The sequence below is a fragment of the Tursiops truncatus genome, chromosome 12 (genome assembly GCF_011762595.2).
Source record: "Tursiops truncatus isolate mTurTru1 chromosome 12, mTurTru1.mat.Y, whole genome shotgun sequence".
Taxonomy (NCBI): domain Eukaryota; kingdom Metazoa; phylum Chordata; class Mammalia; order Artiodactyla; family Delphinidae; genus Tursiops; species Tursiops truncatus.
This window is the reverse complement of record NC_047045.1, coordinates 70,126,763-70,150,638: the sequence shown is the minus strand read 5'-3', so window position 1 is coordinate 70,150,638 and position 23,876 is coordinate 70,126,763. Positions and strand designations below refer to the sequence as shown.

Here is a 23,876-nt window from a genome sequence, read left to right as displayed (position 1 = left end):
TCAATGTTCTTCAGAGTTCCTGGGATAAATATGACTATTTTATGTTCTTTGCATCCAAATGTTGGACACTTGAGATATGGCTACTAGGGAAGGTATTGCCTTCTGCCTCAGCATTATTTGACTTAAAGTACACAAAGATAGGTGACATGAGAGCTTTTGTCGTGGGCTTCACAGTATGTCAAATGAAGTAGTGAAATTTGGTTAGAGGAATTTGCTTCATATAGTGAGTCTAATATTAATATAGATGCTTTATTTTTATAGTGTGACTTGGATTTGTGTTCAGACAATGAAACACAATGAAATTTCTAGTCAATTCTGAGAGTGCTATGGAGAGAAAAATTGACCTGACAATTTAACAACAGAAGTCTAGACACTATTATAAAAATTATTTAAATGACAGTAGGAAAATCAACAGTAAAAATTATTAGAGAAATCAAATAAAAATACATTAAACACATGAATAAACACCTCTGCATGTGACTATAGAAAGTAAACGCAGTATGTAGAAATATATCCAATTATGCAGAGATGGAGCATTTTAATATTCCCATCTTGTTTAATCCCTTGAGTCATGGCATTATTAGCTACCAAAAGATTTGATCACTTCAAATCAGGTGGTCAAATCTTTTGGCTTCTCTCTAGATTATCATCACATTGAATGAATTATTAATAATTCAGTCTTGATGCTTTGAGTAAGCCTATTAAGAACAATCTAAGTTTCAGATTTTCTCTAAAAATTATATAAAAAGGAGAGCTGTTATTGTATTTAATTTTAAATGGAAGCATAATTGCCTGGTCATGACATTTTGGGGATGTTTTTAAAGAGAATCTTCAATCTCTGAGATGCTTCCCATTTTAAGATGTGTGTATCCTCATGAATCACTAATTAATGTAAATTGTCTGCAATAAAAAAAGTCTGACTTCCTAAATAATGGTTAGAAAAGTGGTAATTCTCTTCTTTGCTTTTCCAAGTCATGAAATCCAGTTGTTTTACAGTGCTTGCTTTAGAATTTGGTAAGTAATATGAACTCCCTATGAGTCCATATTATGTTGTCACTTTACCCACTGAAGTAAACATTTGTTCTTGTTATCTGTTTTCTTCTTCGAACCATACTCATGCATACATTGTTGTGCTCTTTGTTATGTATCTAAAGCATACTCTGTTGTCATCACAGTTTGAGACCCATCCCCTTTATCACAAAACTTTTCTCAGTAGATGTAGCTCATACTGATACTCTATTTTAGTCTTCTATATCCATGTACACACCGCAAATCTATCATAGTTTCCTAGTGAGCCAATTACTCCTTAAAATAAATCTCAACATAGCATTCCAGTCATCATACACTGAAAAATGTCATTGGAGATGCAGCTTATTTGCAGTCCTTGAACAGTCTGCTCATGTATCAGTGTCCTGAGTAGTTTTAAAATTATTTTCACCATTTAGTTTAGTTTTGTTTCATTCACTAATTGCTTTGTGTAACCTTTGTCTAATCAACAATAGTCAATTCATTGTGACAATCATGTTTTAAATTTCATTTGTCTACCTCAGTTTACCACAGGACTGGATATACAACAAGCTCTCAATAATACTTGGATATTAACTGGATTAAATTCTAGAATATTTCACATATATGAGTGCATTAGTCTGTTCAGACTGCTATAACAAAATACCATAGACTGGGTGCCTTAAATTACAGAAATTAATTTTCTCACAGTTCTGAAAGTTAGAAGTTCCAGGTCAGGGGGCCAGCAGATTTGGTTTCCGGTGAGGACTCTTTTCCTGGCTTGCAGATGGCTGCCTTCTCACTGTGTCCTTTCCTCTTTGCCTGCATGGAGAGAAAGATCTCTGGTTTCTCTTCCCCTTCTTATAAGGACACCAGTCCTATTGGTTTAGGGCCCCACCCTTATGATCTCATTTAACTTGAATTCCCTCCCTAACAGCCCTATATCCAGCTACAGGCACATTGGGGATTAGAGCTTCAACACATAAATTTTGGGGGTACATAATTTAGTTCATAACAATGAGATATTAAATTATTAGTAAATCTTTAAGAAAAGAACTATTGAATCTTGCTTTTCCCATAACCATTTTAAAATTATATTTCTTCAACCTAGCTTGATCTAAGCCTCCACTTCACCTATATCTTCTTATAATCATGGAAATTTTCCCTTCTAATGTTTTCTGCTCTTTATGGTTTGGCAGGTGTTAAGTTTTTTTTTTTTAATTCTTAGCTGGAACTGATCAAGCCTCTTTGGGGAGTTTTACCTAAAAGATCCCCTCTGGAGACTTGGTAGAGAGTGAACCCAAGGCTAAGCTTTATTAATCACTCCTGCTGTTCCTGTTTTCCGCACACCTCAAGCTCACCTTTGAGAGAACCAACACATCACACCTGCCTACTAAACAACCATCTCAGGGACTTTTGTCGTCTCATAGCATTTGAAGAATATGTGAATCGTTTTAAGTCTGATTATTAATGAGAGCAAGTGAGGCCAGACCTATTATGTACAAAGCTTGGAGACCCCTGACTTGTGGTTCTATCAAGCAATTGTCTAAATTTTGACTGAAAGGGTTACACAGTGTACAGATTTACAGAAAGGATGATGCTTACGTATCACATTTCAACTTGCTATTCCATAAAAATAATGATCACCAATAATAATCAGTTTTTTACCTTGAAAGACAGTCACACACACATATACATATTTGCATGCATACACACACACACACACACACACACACACACACACACACACACACACACACACACACACACACACACACACACACACCCTGAGTCAGATGTTTGATTCGTTAACATAATCATCCTGTCACATTTGATGTTTTCCTTTCTGGTCCTCCAAACTCTAGCCTCCTTAACAATAATATTTTCTTATCTATTGTAGAAAAACCTTATTATATCTAAATCTAGTTCCTATTTTCATCATTGCTAAGAGTCTTTGTAGTCATTATAATTATTTTAAACCAAAACTCTTGGAGCTCTTTCCTGAATTTGTTGGATTGTTTTGTATTGGATTTTTCCTAGGAGTTATTTTAGCTTTAACTCTTGGCATGGCACTCGACTATATACACCTCCTATTATTTTAATGCAATATTATGATATAGAAACTGGACTTTTGTCTACATACCTACCTGAGTTAGTATAGAATTTTTTTCATACCCACAAGTAGTCATTGATTTCCTAATTTTCATTAGCCAAATTTCATTTTTTTACCATTAGCATGAAGTGTTGTCTACTTAACTCTTTGCATTTAAGGGTTTTGCGTTCCTATAATCAAATGAGATAAAAATCTTGTAAATCAAAATATTCTTCCTAAATCTTGTATTATTTATTATTTTCTTATTAGCTTTCCTTGTTTTCTTTCTTAAAATTTTATGTATTTATTTATTTTTTTGCGGTACACAGGCCTCTCACTGTTGTGGCCTCTCCCGTTGTGGAGCACAGGCTCCAGAAGCGCAGGCTCAGCGGCCATGGCTCACGGGCCCAGCCACTCTGCAGCATGTGGGATCTTCCCGGACCGGGGCACGAATCTGTGTCCCCTGCATCGGCAGGTGGACTCTCAACCACTGCGCCACCAGGGAAGCCCCTTAAAATTTTATTTTGTTGTGTGTGTACAGATTCTGAAAGCTTGTAAAGACTGTATAATTACATAAGTTAGATTTTAACTGTGGTCTTCCTCCTTATGACATCTATATATCTAAATATCTATACATCTATATATCTATGTATATCTATCTAAGTCCCTGTTCCTATAGATTGGGGAGGATGGAACCCTCTCTAAGATGCCTGTGTAGGAGGGAAGGTTTAAATCCTCCTGTAAGGATTTACATTTGCTTTCCTGCTTCTGCTTAGCAGATAAAGCTTCTTGTTGCCCTGTTATACATCATCAACACAGGCAAGAAATTGAGTTTTTAAATAAATTTTCATTAATGGACTATCCTCTCTGTCTCTCCACGCAAGAAATTTGTGTGTGAATGCAGTAGGTTGAATTGAAGGTTGGGTGGGAGGAGTAGAGAGGAATATTACAGACAGGCAAAAACAATTTTAAATTAAGTATTAAAATGCTTGCCTTTACCTGCTCTGGTGGTCTCATGACCAATGTGTTTGATTACTCACTTTATGTAGTTTGCCAGCTGCATCTTGCCTTCTCGCTTCTCTTTCTCCATCTCACCTTTCCTTCTCCTTCTCAATCTTCACACCATTTTTCCCCATCTTCTCCTTTGTTGATCGCACCTGTGTCCTCTATTCTATCATGCAGTTTACCTGTCTCCCATTGCTACTCCCAAACTCAGCTATTTTCTACCGTTGCATACTGCAATTTACCAAAGTGCTCAAGCAGAACAGGATCCACTCTCTTAAAGAGGCAGTTGGTTGAACAAAAAGATTTTTTGCATTTTAGTTTGTTTTGCTTTTGCCATTGGAACAGAAAATCAAAATACCAGAGTTGGTAATGATTATACCATATTTGTACAGCTTTATGCACCAATAGTTTCTGAAGTAGTAAGTAACAGATGGGGCATGAGAGAGATCTGATTTGGGTGAATTACTAGCTAAAATTAGAGATTAATGTGTTAGGTTCAAAATTGATGTTCATGTGCTGGAAATAAAAACTGCAAGGTAATTAAACTCCAAAGAGGATAGATTCAAATAAAATAATATATGCAAAATAATTAGAATTTTAATTTTAAGTAGACTACACTATCCAATAGATTTTCCTTGTCCAATATAATTTCAAGCCTTCTGAGTTTATAAAAAAAGTCATTTTTAACTTGAACTTTCAAACTTATAGAACTATTTAAAATAATGTGTTAGTCCAGATTTTTAAATTTTTGAGGTTTCTTACTTCTCTGTCTTTAATTGGAGTGGCAGAAAGCAGGCCTCTTACTCCTTCACATTTATTTGCTTTATTTTAACTTACCTAACTTGCTTCAGTGAACAAATAATACTATGGCCAAATCTGCTCTAAGGAAATAGGTGTTTATTGTTAATTAAACCAACCGTTTTCTACTTTTCTGCCAATAACACATGTTAGTTTATCCTGCCTTAGTGAGTTGTTTGTATGTTTATTTATTTTAAATTAATACTAATGAATGACTGGCAATGGGCGGCTCCAATGGAACAGATAATTCACCTCCTACAGGCTCCCTCCCCACCCCCATCCCCCCTCCAAAGAAGCCACAAAGTTACTCCTTTAACCTTGTTACAACACAGCCAACTGACTCCTTTATGAGGTAGAAGAGACCTGGAAAAGTCAACTGAACTTCTAGGCGTAAATGATTACTGTGGTAGTAAACAATGTGTTATACATTGTACTCTTAGGCCAGTCCTATGGAAAAGAAAGTGAGTTGGAAACTTAAAAATTCTCCAATCTATTTGGAAAAAACAGACAAACCAAGATTTATTTATTTTTTAATTAAACTTTTTATTTTGAAGTAATTGTATATTCACATGCAATTGTAAGAAATAATACAGAAAGATCCTGTGTATCTTTTACCAGTTCCCTCAATGGTAACATTTTCATCACCACAGGGATCTCCCATGTTCCTGTTTTCTAGCCTCACCTACTTTCTTCCTTCCCCAACCTCTAACCCCGGGCAACCACTAAACTGTTCTCCATCTCTATAATTTTTTTTTTCAAGAATGTTATATAAATGGCATTATACAGTATGTGGAATTGGCATTTTTTTCACTCAGCATAAGTTTTTGGAGATTCACCTAGGTTATTGCATTATCAATAGGCCATTCCTTTTTTTGGCTAAATTATGGTATCCGATGTACCACAATTTGTTAAATCATTCAATCACTAAATCTTAACATCTTAACACTTAACATCTTAACACTTTTTCTGTGTTTTGTTTTGTAGATTCCACATTTAAGTGAGATCATATAGTACTTGTCTTTCTCTGTCTTATTTATTTCATTTAGCATAATGCCTTCAAGGTCCATCCATGTTGGACTGATACTTTTGGCACCATATAGTTTCCCTCCCCATCTCTGATTTTCTTTGCTCTGAGGTTCTACTTTACATGATAATAATATAACCATTTCTGCTTTCTTTTAATTAATGTTTGCATGGTGCATTTTTTTCTATACTTTTACTTTCCACTTACCTGTATAATTTGAAGTGAGTTTCTTCTGGGCAGCAAATAGCTGGTTCACTAAAAAAAAATCTGTTCTGACAATCTCTGTATTTTAATGTGTATTTATTTAGACAGTTTACATTTAACGACATTATTGGTATGTTAGGACTTAAGTTTGCTATTTTATTTTTTGTTTCTGAGGGGGTTTTTTTCTCTCTCTGTTTCCTTTCTCTGCCTTCTTATGGCAATATGGTTCATACTTAAACATTTTTTAGAATTCCGTTTTGATTTACCTACATTATACAAACATAACTTGTCATAGTTAACTGGTTTCATCATTTTGACAGTTTAAATGAATTGGAGGAATCTTATTTCCCTCTTTATTTCTTTGCCCTTCTCCATATAACTGCCTTAAATATTTCCACTACATCCATGTAGGGCCACATCAGAGAGCATTGTAGTTTTTATTAGAAACTCACGAGGAGAAAGAAAGTCTAGTGTATTTACCCATATTTTCTTACCGTGTTCTTCTTTCCTGATGTTCAACAATTTCCTTTCTGTTTATAGAGATCTTCTGTTTAGCCATTTTTTTTGAGAAGCCTACTGACATTAGAATGGTTGTTTTCCTAAATTGTTATTTTTCTCTGGCTACTTTCAAGATTTTTCTTTGCATTTAGTTTTCAGAAATTTAATTATGATGTGTTGTGGCATGGATTTCTTTTTGTTTACCCTGTTTGGAGTTTGTGCAACTTCCTGAACCTGTAGATTTATGCTTATTGGCAAATTTGGAAAGTTTTGAGACATTATTTTTCTCAAATATTTTTCCACCATACCCTCTTTCTCATCTCTTTTTAGGACTCCAATTACTGGAATGTTACATCTTTTGTTATAGTCTCACAGGTCCCTAAGTCTCTGTTCTTTTTTTTTTTTTTAATCTGTTTTCTCTCTGTTGCTTAGATTGGGTAATTTCTGTTGTTCTACCTTGCAGCTTGCTAATTCTTTCCTTTGTCCCCTCCATTCTGCTCTCCCCTGAAGTTATTATTTCAATTGTTAATACTGATATTTTTCAGTTCTAAAATTCCATTTAGTTCTTATTTCCATCTTCTATTTCTTTGCTGAGACTTCGTGATTTTTCATTTGTTTCAAATGTGTTCAGTGGATTGTTGAAGCTTAAAATCTTTGTCAGATAGTTCTAACATCTCTGTCATCTTGATGTTAGCATCTTTTGAGCTTTTCTTTTTTCATTCAGTTTGAGATCATTGTGATTCTTGATGTAATGAGTGACTTTGTATTGAAACCTCGATATTCTGAGTATTATATAATGAGACTGTACATCTTATCAAACCCCTTTTGGTTTAACTGGGTTCCTCTGATGCTGTTCCAGCAGGAGAGTGGGGGTACCACCTCATTACCCAGGTTCCTCACCCAATCTGCATTGAGAGCTGGAGGGATTGGACTCCTTATTACTACTGAATGGGTCGGGAGTTCCTGCTCTCTCCTACACCTGCACTGATACCTCCCTGGCTGAGAGAGATAGATGTGTCTTGTTACTTCTCCTAAAACATGTATGTGTAAAAATGAATAATTCAGAAAACGAATTCTAGGAATGAAGAATTCTTAGGAAGTCAATGTTACATACATACTTTTGCTTGAACAGTGTAATTTATGTATATTTGAGCTCCTTGATAATTAAATTTATTTAAGTTACAACATTTAAATTGTTGTAAGCCTCTTATACTGAACAGTAGGAGCCATAGATATTATTCTTTTATTACTAAAAAGTAATATCTTCCCTTTGTAGCAAATCCAATGGATTCAAAATAGTTGAAAGTAGTCCTTCCATCCCAATTACATTCTTCCAATGTAACTACTGATGCATCCATCAAGTTTTTAGTCTATGTTTACAGTTTCAATCATGCTCCCCCACCTCATTTACTCACTTCTAGTTTTCCTCTCCAGCTTCTCTTTCTGTGCCTCCTTTGTAAGCTCATCCCTCTGTCCAGCTTTTAAATGTTGAGATGCTTTTAAACTTGGTTCTAGAAGGCTTTTCTTCTCAATCAGTATTGTTTTTCGGGGCTTCCCTGGTGGCGGAGAGGTTAAGAATCCGCCTGCCAATGCAGGGGACATGAGTTTAAGCCCTGGTCCGGGAAGATCCCACATGACACGGAGCAACTAAGCCCGTGCACCACAACTACTGAGCCTGCGCTGTAGAGCCCGTGAGCCAAAACTACTGAAGCCCGCACACCTAGAGCCCGTGATCCGCAACAAGAGAAGCCACCGCAGTGAGAAGCCCATGCACCGCAACAAAGAGTAGTCCCCGCTTGCCGCAACTAGAGAAAAGCCCTTGCGCAGCAATGAACACCTAACATGGCCAAAAATAAATGAATAAATAAAAATTAAAATTAAAAGAATGTATAAAGTATTGTTTTTCTTTGTGACTCACCTATATCCTTGTCTCAATTACCATCTATACTTAGATGACTCATAAACTTATTTTTCTAGTTTAGATCTCTGGTCTGAGTGTCAAATCAGTAACTCTAACTCTCTACTTGACATCTCCTTTTGTGTCTAAATAGCACTTCAAGCCCCAAATGCCAAAACCAGATTGATGATCTTTCCTTGCAACTCTTCCAGATTTCACATCTCAGTGACCGGTACCACGATATATTGAGTTGTATCTGCCAGAGGCCTAGGAGTCATTATTGGTTCCCTTTTTTCTTCACCTCCCATATCAAATTAATCACCAAGTCCTGTGGCTTTTCCCTGCTGAATCTCCCCACTCCTTTCCATTTCTACATCCAAGCTTTTACCATCTCTTTCCTGGGTTAATGCAGTATTTTCCTAAATGGACTTTCTATTTCTAATCTCATTGTGCTTGAATTAATATTTTACTCTATAACCAGAGAGATATTTTCAAAATAAAAATGTGGTCATGTCACCTGTCTGCTTAAAATATTTTAATGTTTCATTGCTCTTATGGGAAATACCTAAATCTTTAACATGACTTAGTATAATGCCTGTCATATAGTGAACATTCAAATAAATATTTGTGGAAAATGTATAGATGAACTTACGTAGTTTACAGTATTGCTATTAAAATAGTATTGCCACACACACGTATGCATCTATGTATCTTTCTTTAATCTTATATTTCTGTTGGATATACTTCTAGAACTGAAATTGCTAGTATAGTTTGATTTTCATCTATTAAATATCAAGGTTAATAGGGCAGTTACAAGGTGTAGTGCCTTGTAGCCATCAAGAGAAAAAGAGGAGTCTGAGCTGGGAAGATCAGTGATGATGTACTAAAGGAGCCATCCTGTACCTTCTATCTGATGGAAGGGAGTTACATTCTAAAGAAATGCCCAATGACTTAAGGATTTTTTAAAAGAGATTTTATGCCAAATAACCTTAGGTAAAATGTTTTGTAAGATAGAGCAAGGAACGAATGAGTCGAATTTTCATATTCATAATAAATGTGACTTTTCCCGTTTTATTTTGCTTACATGTTTTTCTTATAAATGACAATATATGGAAATTAGGTAATTTAAGGAAAAGAATTATTTGAAATGGGGTGGTCACATAAGGGCTAATAAAACTAATGTACAAATTACAATTTTCATAGAAAGAAGAGGTCTGTCTACTAGTGTAGTTGATACTGGGGAGAACTGTGATATCGGCAAGTAGTGTTTTCAGAGACATGTTCTTCTGTCTCTGCCTCTTTTGCTCCACTCACTGGAAAGAGGATGTGTGTCTTGGTGCTTGTGAAGTAGGCGGAAAACAGCATGAAGGTGTCAGGTGCCTGAAAGTTGGGGTCTAGGGGTATCAGTTTACTGATAGCTCTGCACTTATTAGTTCTGTGACCCTGGACAAGCTAGTTAATCTTTGTGATACTTAGTTTTCCCATTTGAAGATAATACTAACCACTGATTTACATGCAAACTGGATTGGATGTGATATTTGTTTTATTATTTATTAATGTGTTTTTTAAAATTGATTGCTTAAGCTGATACTGCAACACTTTAGTACTGATTTTAGTCATAAAGTTGCATACCAGGAAGATAAAAGTATGCAGCTCAGGGACATTAATGGCTTTAAAAACCCTTTTCAGCAGCTTATCAGGCTACAAAATGACTCACAACAGGCTCTTAAGGCACTGAAAGGTCCCAAGAAATTCTGAGTTAATATGCTTTTGGAAATATTCATGTATTCAAAGGGAGCATAGGGCTCTGTGAAATTCACAAGTAACTACACATTGTTACTGTGTTCCCTATTACTCTAGTCTATTTTTGTTTATACTGAAATCTGTAGATTATGCAGCTTTGTATTTATTTTCATCTTACTATTAATTTTGCATCAGCAACTGTGGCTGTTTAAGCAAAACATTGATGTAATTGCTTTGTTTGTCATTTCTTCTTGTTCTAGGCAATGGGCCTCACCACGACCGTTGCTGTATTTATAATGAAAACAACTTGGTGGATGGTGTTTACTGTCTCCCAATAGGACACTGGATTGAGGCCACTGGGCACACCAATGAGATGAAGCACACAACAGACTTCTATTTTAATATTGCAGGCCACCAAGCCATGCATTATTCAAGGTAAAAATAGTGCCATGTTTATAAGCATAGAAGTAGGACAAGGGTAGCATTAGGACAATGGAAGTATTCACTGTGTGTAAAACTGCAGTATCTCCCTTTGGAGGGTTATATAGGCCTGCAGTGCTTTAAGGAGGTAAATTACAGTGAATTACTGTGTGAGATTTTCTGGTTCTAGATGTGAAGGATCCTTTTTATAGAATTCTTTTATTAAGTATACACCCTGGCATCAACATATTTTGACCAGACAGTACTTTACCAATCTTTGTACTTACATAGTGGATTAAAAATAAAAACCAGACTAAAATATCATAAATCAGCATTTGTATCTTTTATGCGACAGACCAGCTGTGAAACAAAAATTGCTGTCTCTTTATAAAATATTATCCAAATAAACATATGTGAAAATCTAGACATAAAACTAGATAGGATGTGATCATCTGCTCTATTACTGGGAGGGCTAAAAAGTGCCTTCGGTTTTTTAAGTAAAAATAAAAGAAACATTTTTCATTTTCACCAAGAACTTTATTGAACGACGTATTCACCCTTTTTTTCCACTACCTTCTGCCATTTTTCAGGCAACTTCATAATTCCATCTTCCCAAAACTTTTTATCTTTTTGAGCAAAGACCTGTTCCAGGTGCATTTTACAATCTTCCAGGGAATTGAAATTTTTTCCATTAAGAGAATTTTGTAAAGACCAAACTAAATGGAAATCCAAAGGTGCAATGTCTGGTGAATACGGCGGATGAATCAGAACTTCCCAGCCAAGCTGTAACAGTTTTTGCCTGGTCATCAAAGAAACACGCGGTCTTGCATTATCCTGATGGAAGATTACGCACTTTTGACTGTTGACTAATTCTGGACACTTTTCATCAAGTGCCGCTTTCAGTTGGTCTAATTGGGAGCAGTACTTGTTGGAATTAATCGTTTGGTTTTCTGGAAGGAGCTCATAATAGAGGACTCCCTTCCAATCCCACCATATATACAACATCACCTACTTTGGATGAAGACCGGCCTTTAGTGTAGTTGGTGGTGGTTCATTTCGCTTGCCCCACAATCTCTTCCGTTCCACATTCTTGTACAGTATCCACTTTTCATCGCCCGTCACAATTTGTTTTAAAAACGGAATGTTTTCATTATATTTCAGTACAGAATTGCATGAGGAAATATGGTCAAGAAGGTATTTTTGCTTAACTTTAATACGTGGAACCCAAACATCAAAGCGATTCCCATAACCAAGCTGGTGCAAATGATTTTCAACGCTTGATTTGGATATTTTGAGTATGTTGGCTATCTGCCGCATGGTATAGCGTTGATTGTTCTCAATTATTGTTTCAATTTGATCGCTATCAACTTCAGCTGGTCTACCCGACCGTGGAACATTGTCCAGTGAGAAATCTCCAGCACGAAACTTCGCAAACCACTTTTGACACATTCAGTCAGTCACAGCACTTTCTCCATATACTGCACAAATCTTTTTGTGCATTTCAGTTGCGTTTTTCCCTTTCTTGAAATAATAAAGCATAATATGCCGAAAATATTGCTTTTTTCTTCCATCTTCAATATTAAAATGGCTACACAAAAATTCACCAATTTTGATGTCTTTTTTAAAAATTCATGCTGATATGACAGCTGTTACGTAGAATCTAACAAAATTGTTTCGAATGAAGTTAAAGACAACTAAGCACTACTAGGGCCATCTTACGGAAAAAAACGAAGGAACCTTTTGACCCACCCAGTATTTATTAATAGATTTATTTTTATTTGTCTATTTAATTATTATACCAACAATATGTGCCAAAATACAAGTTCAAACACCAAAGAGGATGCTAAATGAAAAGTAAGGTTCAATATACTTTCCTTCATTCCCACTCACCAGAAGTGATTATTTTTAACCATTTTATGGTTAGTTTTTCTGGAGCTTAAATCCAAGTCTTAAATAATATGCATATACTTTATTTGTTAATATGTCAATTTAAAAATAGCTTTTGATTCCCCTCTATGACATGAGAGAAATTTAGCTCACTTATCTTTTCTCCCCACTTCCAATCCCTACCAAGCTCATGAAAAAAATCTTTTGTTATTTAGCTTCATAAAAATTCTATTTCTTCACTCGTACGTTTTTGACAGTGCCCCTTGATTTCCTACTGTGTAAGATAAGAGATTTACTGCCCCTATATCTTCATCCACATCTACTTCCACCCATTAACTCCTGTTTTTCATTACTTTTACATTTCCAAGGGTTATAGAACTTAGATTTAATTTAGCAAATATAAGTGAGTCTTTCATACTCAAGGTGTACGTGTGCATGTTTGATGAATCTAGTAGATCTACAAGCTTTATTAGGAAGAGAAGTCTGCCACTCGCCCTGCCTCCGCACCTCCTCTCATTTGGTCTGTCCACAGGCAACCGCTTTCACATCTTTAAGCTGATTATTTGCTAATTACTTTCAGTTAAATGATAAATAATATGATTATATTACTGCTTCTTGATTTTAGTTTTTGGTATTATTTATTGATTTCACACCTGAAAAATGAAAATGTAGCTCTTTTTTCTTCCCCTTCCCCCACAAACTTCAGTGACATCCTTCTGTTGTTCAATCCTCCCAACATAGTTATGCCATCATTCTGATGAGATTGGTATGCCCCATGTTTATTTGTATGCCTGTGTAAATTCCGTTTAACACCCCCTAACTGTTCACACATGTCTAAGTCTTCTTTGAAGAATGTATAGCTTTCTGGTTTGCTGCTGAGTAGTTGAAGCCTTTATGGCTCCTAACCCTTTATGTTTGAGCTGAGTTTCCCTCCCCCCACTCTGGAGAAGCTGTCAGAATCTTCATTTTCAATATTATGAAATTTCATAATGGAATGTCTTGATGTGGTTACTTTTTTTGCATTTTGCTAACCTCTCAGTGAGTAGATTTTTTAATTCTGTAAATTCTGCAAATTCTGCAATTTCAAATGTTTAAAGGCAAATTACTCGAATTATTTCTTTGATGATTTATTTCCCTTTCTGGACCTCCTATTATTTAGATATTGGAAACTCGGTCTGAGTATTTTATATGTTGCATATCTTTGGGGTTTTTTTTTTTTCTCTCCTTTCTAACAGATTTTCTCAACTTACTTAATCATCCATCACACTATTTAGTTTTTTTTCCCCCAATTAATTAATTTATTTATATTTGGCTGTGTTGGGTCTTCGTTGCTGTGCGAGGGCTTTCTCCAGTTGCGGTGAGCAGGGGCCACTCTTGATCGCGGTGCGCGGGCCTCTCACTGTCGTGGCCTCTTCCGTTGCGGAGCACAGGCTCCAGACGCGCAGGCTCAGTAGTTGTGGCACACGGGCTTAGTTGCTCCGCGGCATGTGGGATCTTCCCAGACCAGGGCACGAACCCGTGTCCCCTGCATTGGCAGGCAGATTCTTAACTACTGCACCACCAGGGAAGCCCTACTATTTAGTTTTTTATTGTTGCTATCATTTTTGTTTTCTGGGAACTCTTCATTTAATTATCTGAGTGTCTTCCAGTCCAGAGACTTGTTTAACCTTCCCCAGAGAATAAACCTCCAGTCTTTTGTCAGGACTGGGGAGGGAAAGTGTCCCAGCTGAGGAGAGTGGGAAGATGAATCTAAGGGTCTGGCTGCGTTCTAAACAGACTTGCCAGTTTTCCTTATTCTTTTCACCCACATCCAGAAGTACCTGGAAATCCCAGTTTCTGAGCCTGTTGGGGATTCTGTAGTGTAATTCCAGACAGTTCTCAGCTTTCTCCACTGTTGGCCTTAGGACTTAGTTTTTCTCAGTCTGCTAAATTTTTCAGTAATCAACCAATTGCTTTATAGTTTCCACAATTTTTTTTTGTTATCTTTGCTCCTGTTCTCTCTTTCTTGGGTTTTTATGTATTTAATTTTCTACAAAATCTCTTTATGCTTGTTTTAAAGGGATTTGGTGAAAGTTAGATGTGTGAAATCAAATTTTCTGCAATAAAATTAAAGTGAAATAAAGTATTAAAAGTGTCTAACATAAAACTTCGTAAAGCGTAGCTCAATAAATAGTAAATACATTCTTTATTTCTAACATTTAGTTTGTATTCTGTTACTCTGACCCAGATAAGATTCTACCATGTTAGAATGAGATTTTAAAAATCAACGTGTACTTCCATATTCAGCCTATACTTGGTATCAAACTACATCTTCCTCTTCAATCGATTTTTTTATGCAAAAGAATGAATGTTTGCATTAAAGACACAGATAACTAATTTAATTGGGCTTTAGTGGAAAGGGACTGTATCTTCTGTATCTTGAAAAGGCTTATTGCCAATTAAACACATTTCAAGAGCCATAAATTAGACTTTATGAAAGGCACACTTATATTCTTATAAAAATATTACAGTTTAGAAAATGTATTATAAAAGCTCGTTTATTGTTTGCAGCCTCTTTGGCTTATAAAGAAAAGATATACAGTCATTTTCAAACGTCAAAATTATTTTATACACTGTAGAACAATACTTTCACACATTTTTGATACTGTTTTGTCTAGCACATTTTCCAAATGAATGGGATTAATTACTTTCGAGAAAGAGTGAGGAACTTGGTGCCAGCCCAGCTCTCATTTACTACAGGGCAACCTTGGGACAATCCTGTAACAGTTCTGAATTTCAGTTTCCTGGTTTGCAAAGTGAGTTAGTTAAACTAGATGAATAATGAAGTCAGTTCTGGAAATAATCAAGGATTAAAGTTAATTTAAAAAGCTAAGCCTTATTCAACATTTTGCCAATACATTATATTGACTTAACAGTGACTATACTCCGTATCAGCTTCTTTGGTTTCAGGTTCAGCCGTCAAATGCCTGCAATCCAGTGCTGCCTCTAGGTGGCACTTTCCTTCATTTTTGCAGCCCAGGACATACATTCAGTCCAACACTACAGAAATATTTGGAAATATACATACGTTATAGTCATTTTACAATTAATCCCTAATAAGTATGTAAATACTTATTATAAAATGATATTTTACATTGCTTATATTCATAATCAAATTTTGACAGGAGATCTCTTTTGGACTAAATACAGAAAAATCACAAAATTCTGTGTGCAGCAGGACCTAATTACATTGTCCTGCTTCTGTAATTCACAATCAAGAAATTACTGGCCAAAGGACGAATCTAATTTCAGTTGTTATTTGCATCTGATTGAATGATTTGAGATTTTTCTAAACAGTAAAACCAAGATTATAATTGTTCATCCTACTAGGAAAGGAAAACAGCATAATCTTCCTTCTTACTGAGTTCTTCTGATCGGGCAATGATTTTTATTGAGTATTAACTGAGTGTGTGAGATTTCCTTGAAGAGTTCCTTTTCCCTAAATAAATAATGCTGTTCATATTTTATGAGGTCAACTTAATTGATGGATGTCCCCTTTTTCATATGATTAAAATACATTTTTTTTTTTGCGGTACACGGGCCTCTTACTGTTGCGGCCTCTCCCATTGCGGAGCACAGGCTCCGGACGCGCAGGCTCAGCGGCCATGGCTCACGGGCCCAGCCGCTCCGCGGCATGTGGGATCTTCCCGGACCGGGGCACGAACCCGTGTCCCCTGCATCGGCAGGCGTACTCTCAACCACTGCGCCACCAGGGAAGCCCTAAAATACATATTTTTATATAAAACATTTAAATATATTAAAATAGATTATATATTCTATATTATGTATAGTTACATTGGGATGATTTATTTTCAGTATCATGTAAAAAATTAGTGATAGATATTAGCATCCTAATGGTAATATGAACTAATTGTAAATATACCCCTTAATTCTTGTTTCTTAGAAGTTATTTAAAACATATTTGCTAAAGTTTATGGAGAAGTCAGTTTTTGCTGATAGTGCTGTTGTGGGTTCAGTATGATTATAAAAGAAGCAGCTGGATTCTTTGCTGCCTTTATATTATCAACAGCATTGTTATTTACATTATGATTGAAATGTCTCTGTCAGGCCAGTGAGAGAGAAGCTTGATTAAAGGAGAGAACTTGGTTGTTAGATCTCAGATTGTGTCTATAGGAATGGTAGTAAGAAAAAGGGAATATTCTATCATATAAGTTAAGCAATTTGGATTCCTAAGTCATTATGTGGGGAAAACTTGGCAATTTTACTATAAAAATATGAATTTTTACTACAAAAGAGAGGAGAGAAACAAGGAAATTTAGGATAGGGGAAGGTAATTTATAAGGTGGGTGCTGTTAAAGAATGTTTGGATGTTAATGACAATGATGTCATAGAGTGGAGAAAAATTAATGATTAAGAGGAGAAAGGGGAGAGTCATAGGGGCAAAATCTTTTTGTAAACAAGAGTGATCTGAATGCAGGAGAACAAAGAGTTCATCCATGGTCCTTGAGGAAGCAGAGAACTGGCATGGGTGCAGGTATGTCAGTGAAGAATTGGCATGGGTGCAGGTATGTCAGTGAAGTAGTGAGGGCATGTGGAAGTTCAGTTTCTGATTTCTTCTCTCATTTTTTTTTTTAACCATCTTTATTGGAGTATAATTGCTCTACAATGGTGTGTTAGTTTCTGCTTTATAACAAAGTGAATCAGCCATACATAAACATATATCCCCATATCTCCTCCCTCTTGCATCTCCCTCCCACCCTCCCTATCCCACCCCTCTAGGTGGTCACAAAACACCGAGCTGATCTCCCTGTGCTACTTGGCTGCTTCCCACTAGCTATCGATTTTACATTTGGTAGTGTATATATGTCCATACCACTCTCTCCCTTCGTCCCAGCTTACCCTTCCCCCTCCCCGCGTCCTCAAGTCCATTCTCTACGTCTGCGTCTTTCTGATTTCTTCTCTTTTCTCCATGAAATAGGAAGCAAGGTCATCAGATGAGAGTGAGAAGAGAGAAGAATTTTAGGTTTGAATGAGATATATAGACTGGGTAGCTAATGGAATGTGAATGTACTGACTCATGAATTTTTATTTTTACAAGACTCTCCCAATTCCAATATTACAGTGACTATGACAAACAAAGAAGTTATTGTCTCATTTTAAATGAGTACAGAAGACAGACAGAATATTTTTGACAGTTTTCTGTGTGACTCTAGCCAGATCAGAAAGAAGTCTAAGTAATATGCTAAAATGGAGGCTTTGTAGATTGGGAATTATATGACATATTTTTCAGAGCTAGAATTAAATTTATTATGCTGGCCATTATGGAAGGTCCACTTCTGGAAGAACAATGGATCTATTTATATTGGAGTCAGTGAACACATTGGGGAATGCTCCTTTCTTATTTTCAAGGGGTTGGTATATTTCTATCACTTTGCCAATCCCTGTGATCATTTAAATTGACTGAAAATGATTAGTTTCTTAGAACATAGTCTCATCTTCGGTTGAACAGAATGCAAAGATTATGAAACCCGTGGAGGAGGGGTCAGTGAAGAAAGAGTAGTGAAAATGCATATGTTACATACCAAATAAGATAATCAGTTTTCCTGTTGACTATTTCTATATCGTAAAGGTCCTGTAATGACTTGTACGTTCACGGACGTTTTTTGAAAAGCAAGATCTTTATTTTCATGCTTTGATACATTGTGAATTGCCTTTCTCAACCTTCTTTCTCAAAGTTAATTTTTTTCTTTGAATGTCTTGTAGACTTATCGTTCTTGATAAATGAATCAATAATTTAATTGATTAGCATATGTAAATGCTAAGTGTTTCACCACGTAGTTGATAAATACTCTGAAAAAAAGTACTGGGTGTAGCAACACACACACACACACACACACACACACACACTGGTAACACCTATTTTGCAGGCTCTCCAGTTTATAAGGAAAGGATTGTTTTCTACCCGCAGCCACATGATGTGTTTGACAGAGTGCTGGGTGGGGCACAACTCTCAGATTCAGGCTAATGAAAGCAGGGGGTAGATTTTAGGTGTTGTCTGAGGATTCTGTTGGGCAAGTAAAACCTTAATAATGCTTTATAACCCTGAGCTACTTCTGACTATGAGAGAAAAGGCATCCTACACAGTATCCCCTCCTGTTGTAGAGAAGCAAAATGGGAATCAACTCTACAAGGTCCTGCTCTGAGGTCACGACAGCTGACCCCATTCTCAGACTCTCCTCCACGTGCCTCTGTTTCCTCCTCCTGAAATGGGGGCTCTGTTTTCTTCTACCATCGCGTTCTGCCATCAACTTCTGATCCAAATACACATCTGAACACAAATAAATGACAAAAAATTCCTGCTTATTTTCACGAATCAACGTTTAAAGTTTAGATAGTCTGTATAAGTCAAAATAAATTGAATTAATTATAAGAAGTACCTAAAAACGTTTTCTCTCCCCAAAACGTTTTCTCTCCCCCAGCACCTTTATGCCATTTTTTGGAAATTGCTATTTATTCAGGCATCAACTTACCTCATTATCCTTCCTCACCGTATAATCTTAAATTGTAGTATTAATTGCTTGTCTCATTTTCCCTTTTCCTAGATTGCAGATCCTGTCCCAACACCCCTTTCTTCTAAAAGATTCATTTGTTTGGGTTGTTTTGTTTTACTCCAGCAATTATTATTAATCTTCTTAATTTAATCACTGGCATTTCCATTGCTACGCCCTCTCCTCAGACATGTTACCCCCCTGCCCCATTATGAATAGGCTTATTAATGGTAGAGGAAGACATTTTATGAGAGGATCTTCCAGTATAAACTACATCACATTGTTTTTCTGCTGCTACTCCAGCTTAGTTACAGTTGGTGTGACTCCTCATGCTAAGTTCTATGGAAACGATATATAAAATCCCAAAGCTCAAAGAGACATTTTTGCATTAAACAGGAAGTCACCAGAGAATTTACATAAATCGTGACCTCCCCAAGGATCTAAGAGTTTGTTTCCAGACTTTTATTTTTCAGTCTAGTTTTAGGAGGGAAGAGAAACAAACCTAACGCCAAAATTAATGACTAATCAGGAATGAAAATTAAGCATCTCAAAAATGATAGAGAGAAGCATGATCAATTTGTTACAAAATAATAGGTTTATACAACTTTTTAAGGACCCATTTTGTTGTGCAAAGTGAAATAGATCTATATCTATACAGCTACTTGTATGTTTGTAGTTGCTTCTTCATCATATCCTAGAAAAATTAGAAAGAAAAAAGGAGGGAGATGGAGAAGAAAGTGGGAAGAATGAAGGAACATAGACTTGGCCACTTGTCACTTAGCTATTCTATGATAACAGGGGGAACCATGGATTATTTTCTTAGTCCCATTTCCTTCCTTCACCCTGTCCCTTTAAAGTTCACCTTGATTAATCTGTTGTTTCTGACGTTACCAGAGGTTTGAAAATAGGGCCTCTTCTGTGTCTCATTGCTTTTAGCCACGACAGTGAGTTTTTATTACTTCAGATCTTTAAAAACAAAAAAAACAAAGCTCAGGGATGCAGTGAAAGTGAAAGAACCATTCTGAGAGGGGTCAGCAATGCATTGATCAAGGATCTGCAGTCATCACCATAGCTATTTACAGTTGCTGGGGTTTTGAGAGCTGTCCTTTAATTCAGGATATTCAAATAATATATTGTTAATTAAGTCAAGATGGAGTAAAAAGGATGATAAAAATGGTATCACAGAAGTGGAAAATACATGTAAGTAATCGATTATAGAAATAGATTTGAACATCAGAACACCAACTTTCAGAATGCCCTTTTCATGAGACTAACATTCTCTACTTTAAAAAAACCCAGCAACCTCAAAAGCTGAATTTAGAAGTACCATTTTGATTGTATACCATGTGCCCAGTACTGTGTTAGGTACTGTTAAAAATTTTCAACTTAAATAATAATGAAATGATGTGGTATTTGTTTATATCACAAAAGTGTTCTTCCCTTTGTGAAAGGATTCTCTTGCTTTAGACAGTAGACAGTATCAGGATAGAGCTAATGGGAAAGGATCACTCCTTGGCCTGAACTAATAATAGGAATGTTTTTGTTTTGGCCTCTGCCACTATGACTAAGAAAAATTAATTACAGGGAAACAACCCCAAAACTGTGAATAGTAATTAACCAGCTAACTCACATTTCAAAGTTAAGTGATGAGAAGTTTAGACTCTGAAATTCATGGCCCTGGTGAGCTGCAGATTGCAGGAGGGCAGTTATAAATTTTTTGGTACAAATGCACCTTTGTCTATTAGGTTTTGCCCTTATTCTTTGCCACCTTTCCTATTTCTCTACTGTTTTCTGTATTTCCAGTCTACTCCTCTCCTACCCCCACTTCCCTTTTATTCCCCACTGTCTCTTACACTGTACCTGTTTCCCTGTTGGTCCTTTACCCTCTGTCTTTTCCTGTCCCCTTTTTTCTTATCTTAACGTCCTTGTTCCATTCCTTCATTTTTGTCTTGATACTTTATTAACTGACCAAAATATGGAATTGAAGTCCATGTCTAAACAAATATTTAAAACATTTAGTATTTTCTGTTCTTAATGTGGTAATCAGCTGACTTTGGTCTGTCTCCATTCATTTATTCAACTATTTATCGAGTGCCTACTTTTTGCCAGATGCCAGATACTGGGGGTACAAAGTTAAACACAACCTAGTGTCTCTCCTTCAGAAGCTAATAGTCCCACAGTAGAGACAAAACAAATATGTATTACTGTGAAAACCTTAATCCAATTAATTTAGTTCTTTTCTGAGATTTTTCACCCTATTTTCTTTAAGTGGCTTTGAGTGAATCAAGGTCTTGAATTTCTGCTGAAATCTCTCCACGTGTAAAATGTGACTTTGCTTACAAAACTTAGTTAATATTTAATTCTCAGGAACAGGCTTTTTTAATAAAGGGAGAGACCATGATGCTTAACATTTTATGAAGTAAGGAAATTAATAAAAGTGTTATTTACCTCACATTCTTATTCTCTCACCCTAATAAAATCTTTTAAATAATTATTCTGTTGAAGTACAGAAAAAGCCTTCCGGGTAAAGTACAGCACTGTCTTAAAATTGGGCTTTAGATTTTTATCACTATTCAAAATAAATTTTCATAGAGGCTTGGGTCCAGGACCTTTTCTGTGCACAACTCCAGAATATATGATTCATATAGTAGTTTACATGAATCCCCTCTCCACCCACCCTGCTACCACTCACTCTCTGCAGTGCAAAGCCTGCCTTGCTACGTGTGGTGGTCCTGGTTGGGTAATAATTTTAGACAGTACACACAAATCTATGTGGTGGGCATTATAATTTTTTGGATTGACATATACTTAAAAACTTTATAGTATGTTTTGGACCCAGATGTAATAACTTCTAAGAAATTACCTATGTTAAACTATTTAGTTTGCAAGTCAATTGACTGATATTCCATCACATTTCCTAAGGGACTCTGAGTGAGTTAAGGCCTATTGTTGCCAAATCAAACTTGGGTCCACTTGCCCACACGCAGTAAAGCCAACCTACTGATAGCGGGTTGTGGTGAAAGAAAGTACAGCATTTACTGCAGGGTGTCCTATAAGGAGTCCGGGATAGCTAGTACTCAAAAAGCCCGAACTACCAGATGGGTTTTAGCAAAGCGTTTTTAAAGGCCAGGCAAGGGAAGGAAGTTCCAGGGTATGATCAGCTCCCGCACAATCCTCTGATTGGTTGATGGTGAGGTAAAGTAAAAGGCCAGATAAGTCGTTGCAAATATTTCCTGGTTCCCGCCATACTGCAGAGGGGATGTGTTAATTTCTTCCACTTGGGGGGCTTTAGCATCTGTAAAACTACCCGGGAAATGTGCATCTGATACTGTTATCTCCGTACTTCAGAGAGGAGCTAAAGCAGAGGGTGGGAGTGGGGGTGGCCTGTCCCGGGAAGGCCCATAACGTCCTGGTTGGTTACACTTCATGTTATATAATCTTCGCGTATGTCCAGTTTCACAGTGATGGGGTTTAGTATGCGCTTCTCCAAATATGGCACCTTAGGATATCAAATATTTTAAGCTGAAGGAATTTGAGAAACAGCATGTATCTGAGCTTCTCCTAAAGCAGGTATCAAGACCTTTGTGTGAATTGTGCCCTCCCTATACCCCTACACCTGGAGGAAAGGAGCGTCCTTGTCTCTGAAGACTGAGAGGAATCCAAATGCACATACCTTGCTAGTTTCCTCCAGTTCCCCACCCTTAGCTCACATCCTTTTGTTCTATTACATTTTCCCACTACTCTCCACTCTTCATCAAACCTAGTATAAAAATGCTCAGGTTTAACCACTTCTTCAGGTCTTCGTGTCCCTGTGAAGGCTCCTGTGTCTTGTAAATTTTATATTAAATAAGTATATATTAATATAAATAAATTTGTATGCTTTTCTCATGTTAATCTGTCTTTTATGAGTTTGACTTATAGAGCTCCAGTCAGAGAACCTAGAAGGGTATTAGAAAAAGAATTTATTCCTCCCCTGCAACAGTCTGAAAAATCTTCCTAGAATTTGCGTAGGGAAAAGTATCTAAGCCTAGAAACAAATATTTCTAAACACTACTTGAAAATGGAGATTAAAAAATTATATGAAGGCCCCTAATGTACTGGGAAGATTAAGAGTTGACATTAATTTAATTAAAAATCAAAGCCACTTTTAGATTTTGAATTTAGAAAACCATTATGGCTTTTCACTACATTAACTTATAAAAGGCAAAGTAGATTTTTCTACATATATGGGTTTTTGAAATAGCCTTATAAGGCATGTGTCATCCCAGAGTAGATTTATTGCTTAATTATGAAATGAATTTTCGTGAAAACAACATAACTTTCATCTGGAATTCAGGGAACTATGCCATTACAGAAAAAGTTGTATTTTAAATGAAAAAGAATAGGAAAGTCCTCTTCTAGGCTTAGAAGTAAAAGTAAGGAAGAACTAACTCTCTGACTGAAACTATCTCAGAGTTCTAGTAATTGTAATGAGAAGGAGAAATAATGAGTTTAGGAGCAAAATCCATCTATTGTATTGTAAATGGTGAATCCAAACTAACAGATCTTCAGTAAAAATAAGAAGCCCATAAATTTAAAAAATGCTGTGGGCTAGTACGGAACAGGTCAGTCATTTAACGGAGCATATCTGTAAATAAAATGCAAAATAAAGAGACAGTAAAGTATGACTGCATGCTTGGACAGCTGCCGACAGTATTTACTATGCAATTTTGGCTTAACGTAGTGACTAATTTCTTCAGCTTATTTAAAGATGTT

At 36.2% G+C, this 23,876-nt stretch overlaps 1 protein-coding gene across 6 annotated transcripts in view; it reads left to right on the top strand.

Moving 5' to 3' along the window:
* The window catches only part of EPM2A (EPM2A glucan phosphatase, laforin), a 106,742-nt gene that overhangs the window by 47,662 nt on the left and 35,204 nt on the right, over positions 1-23,876 (top strand). For all 6 annotated transcript variants that reach the window (XM_073789700.1, XM_019951661.3, XM_073789703.1 and 3 more), the window contains one exon: positions 10,527-10,701. In XM_073789700.1, coding sequence (XP_073645801.1) covers positions 10,527-10,701 — 175 coding nt within the window. The remainder of the gene's footprint in view (positions 1-10,526; positions 10,702-23,876) is intronic.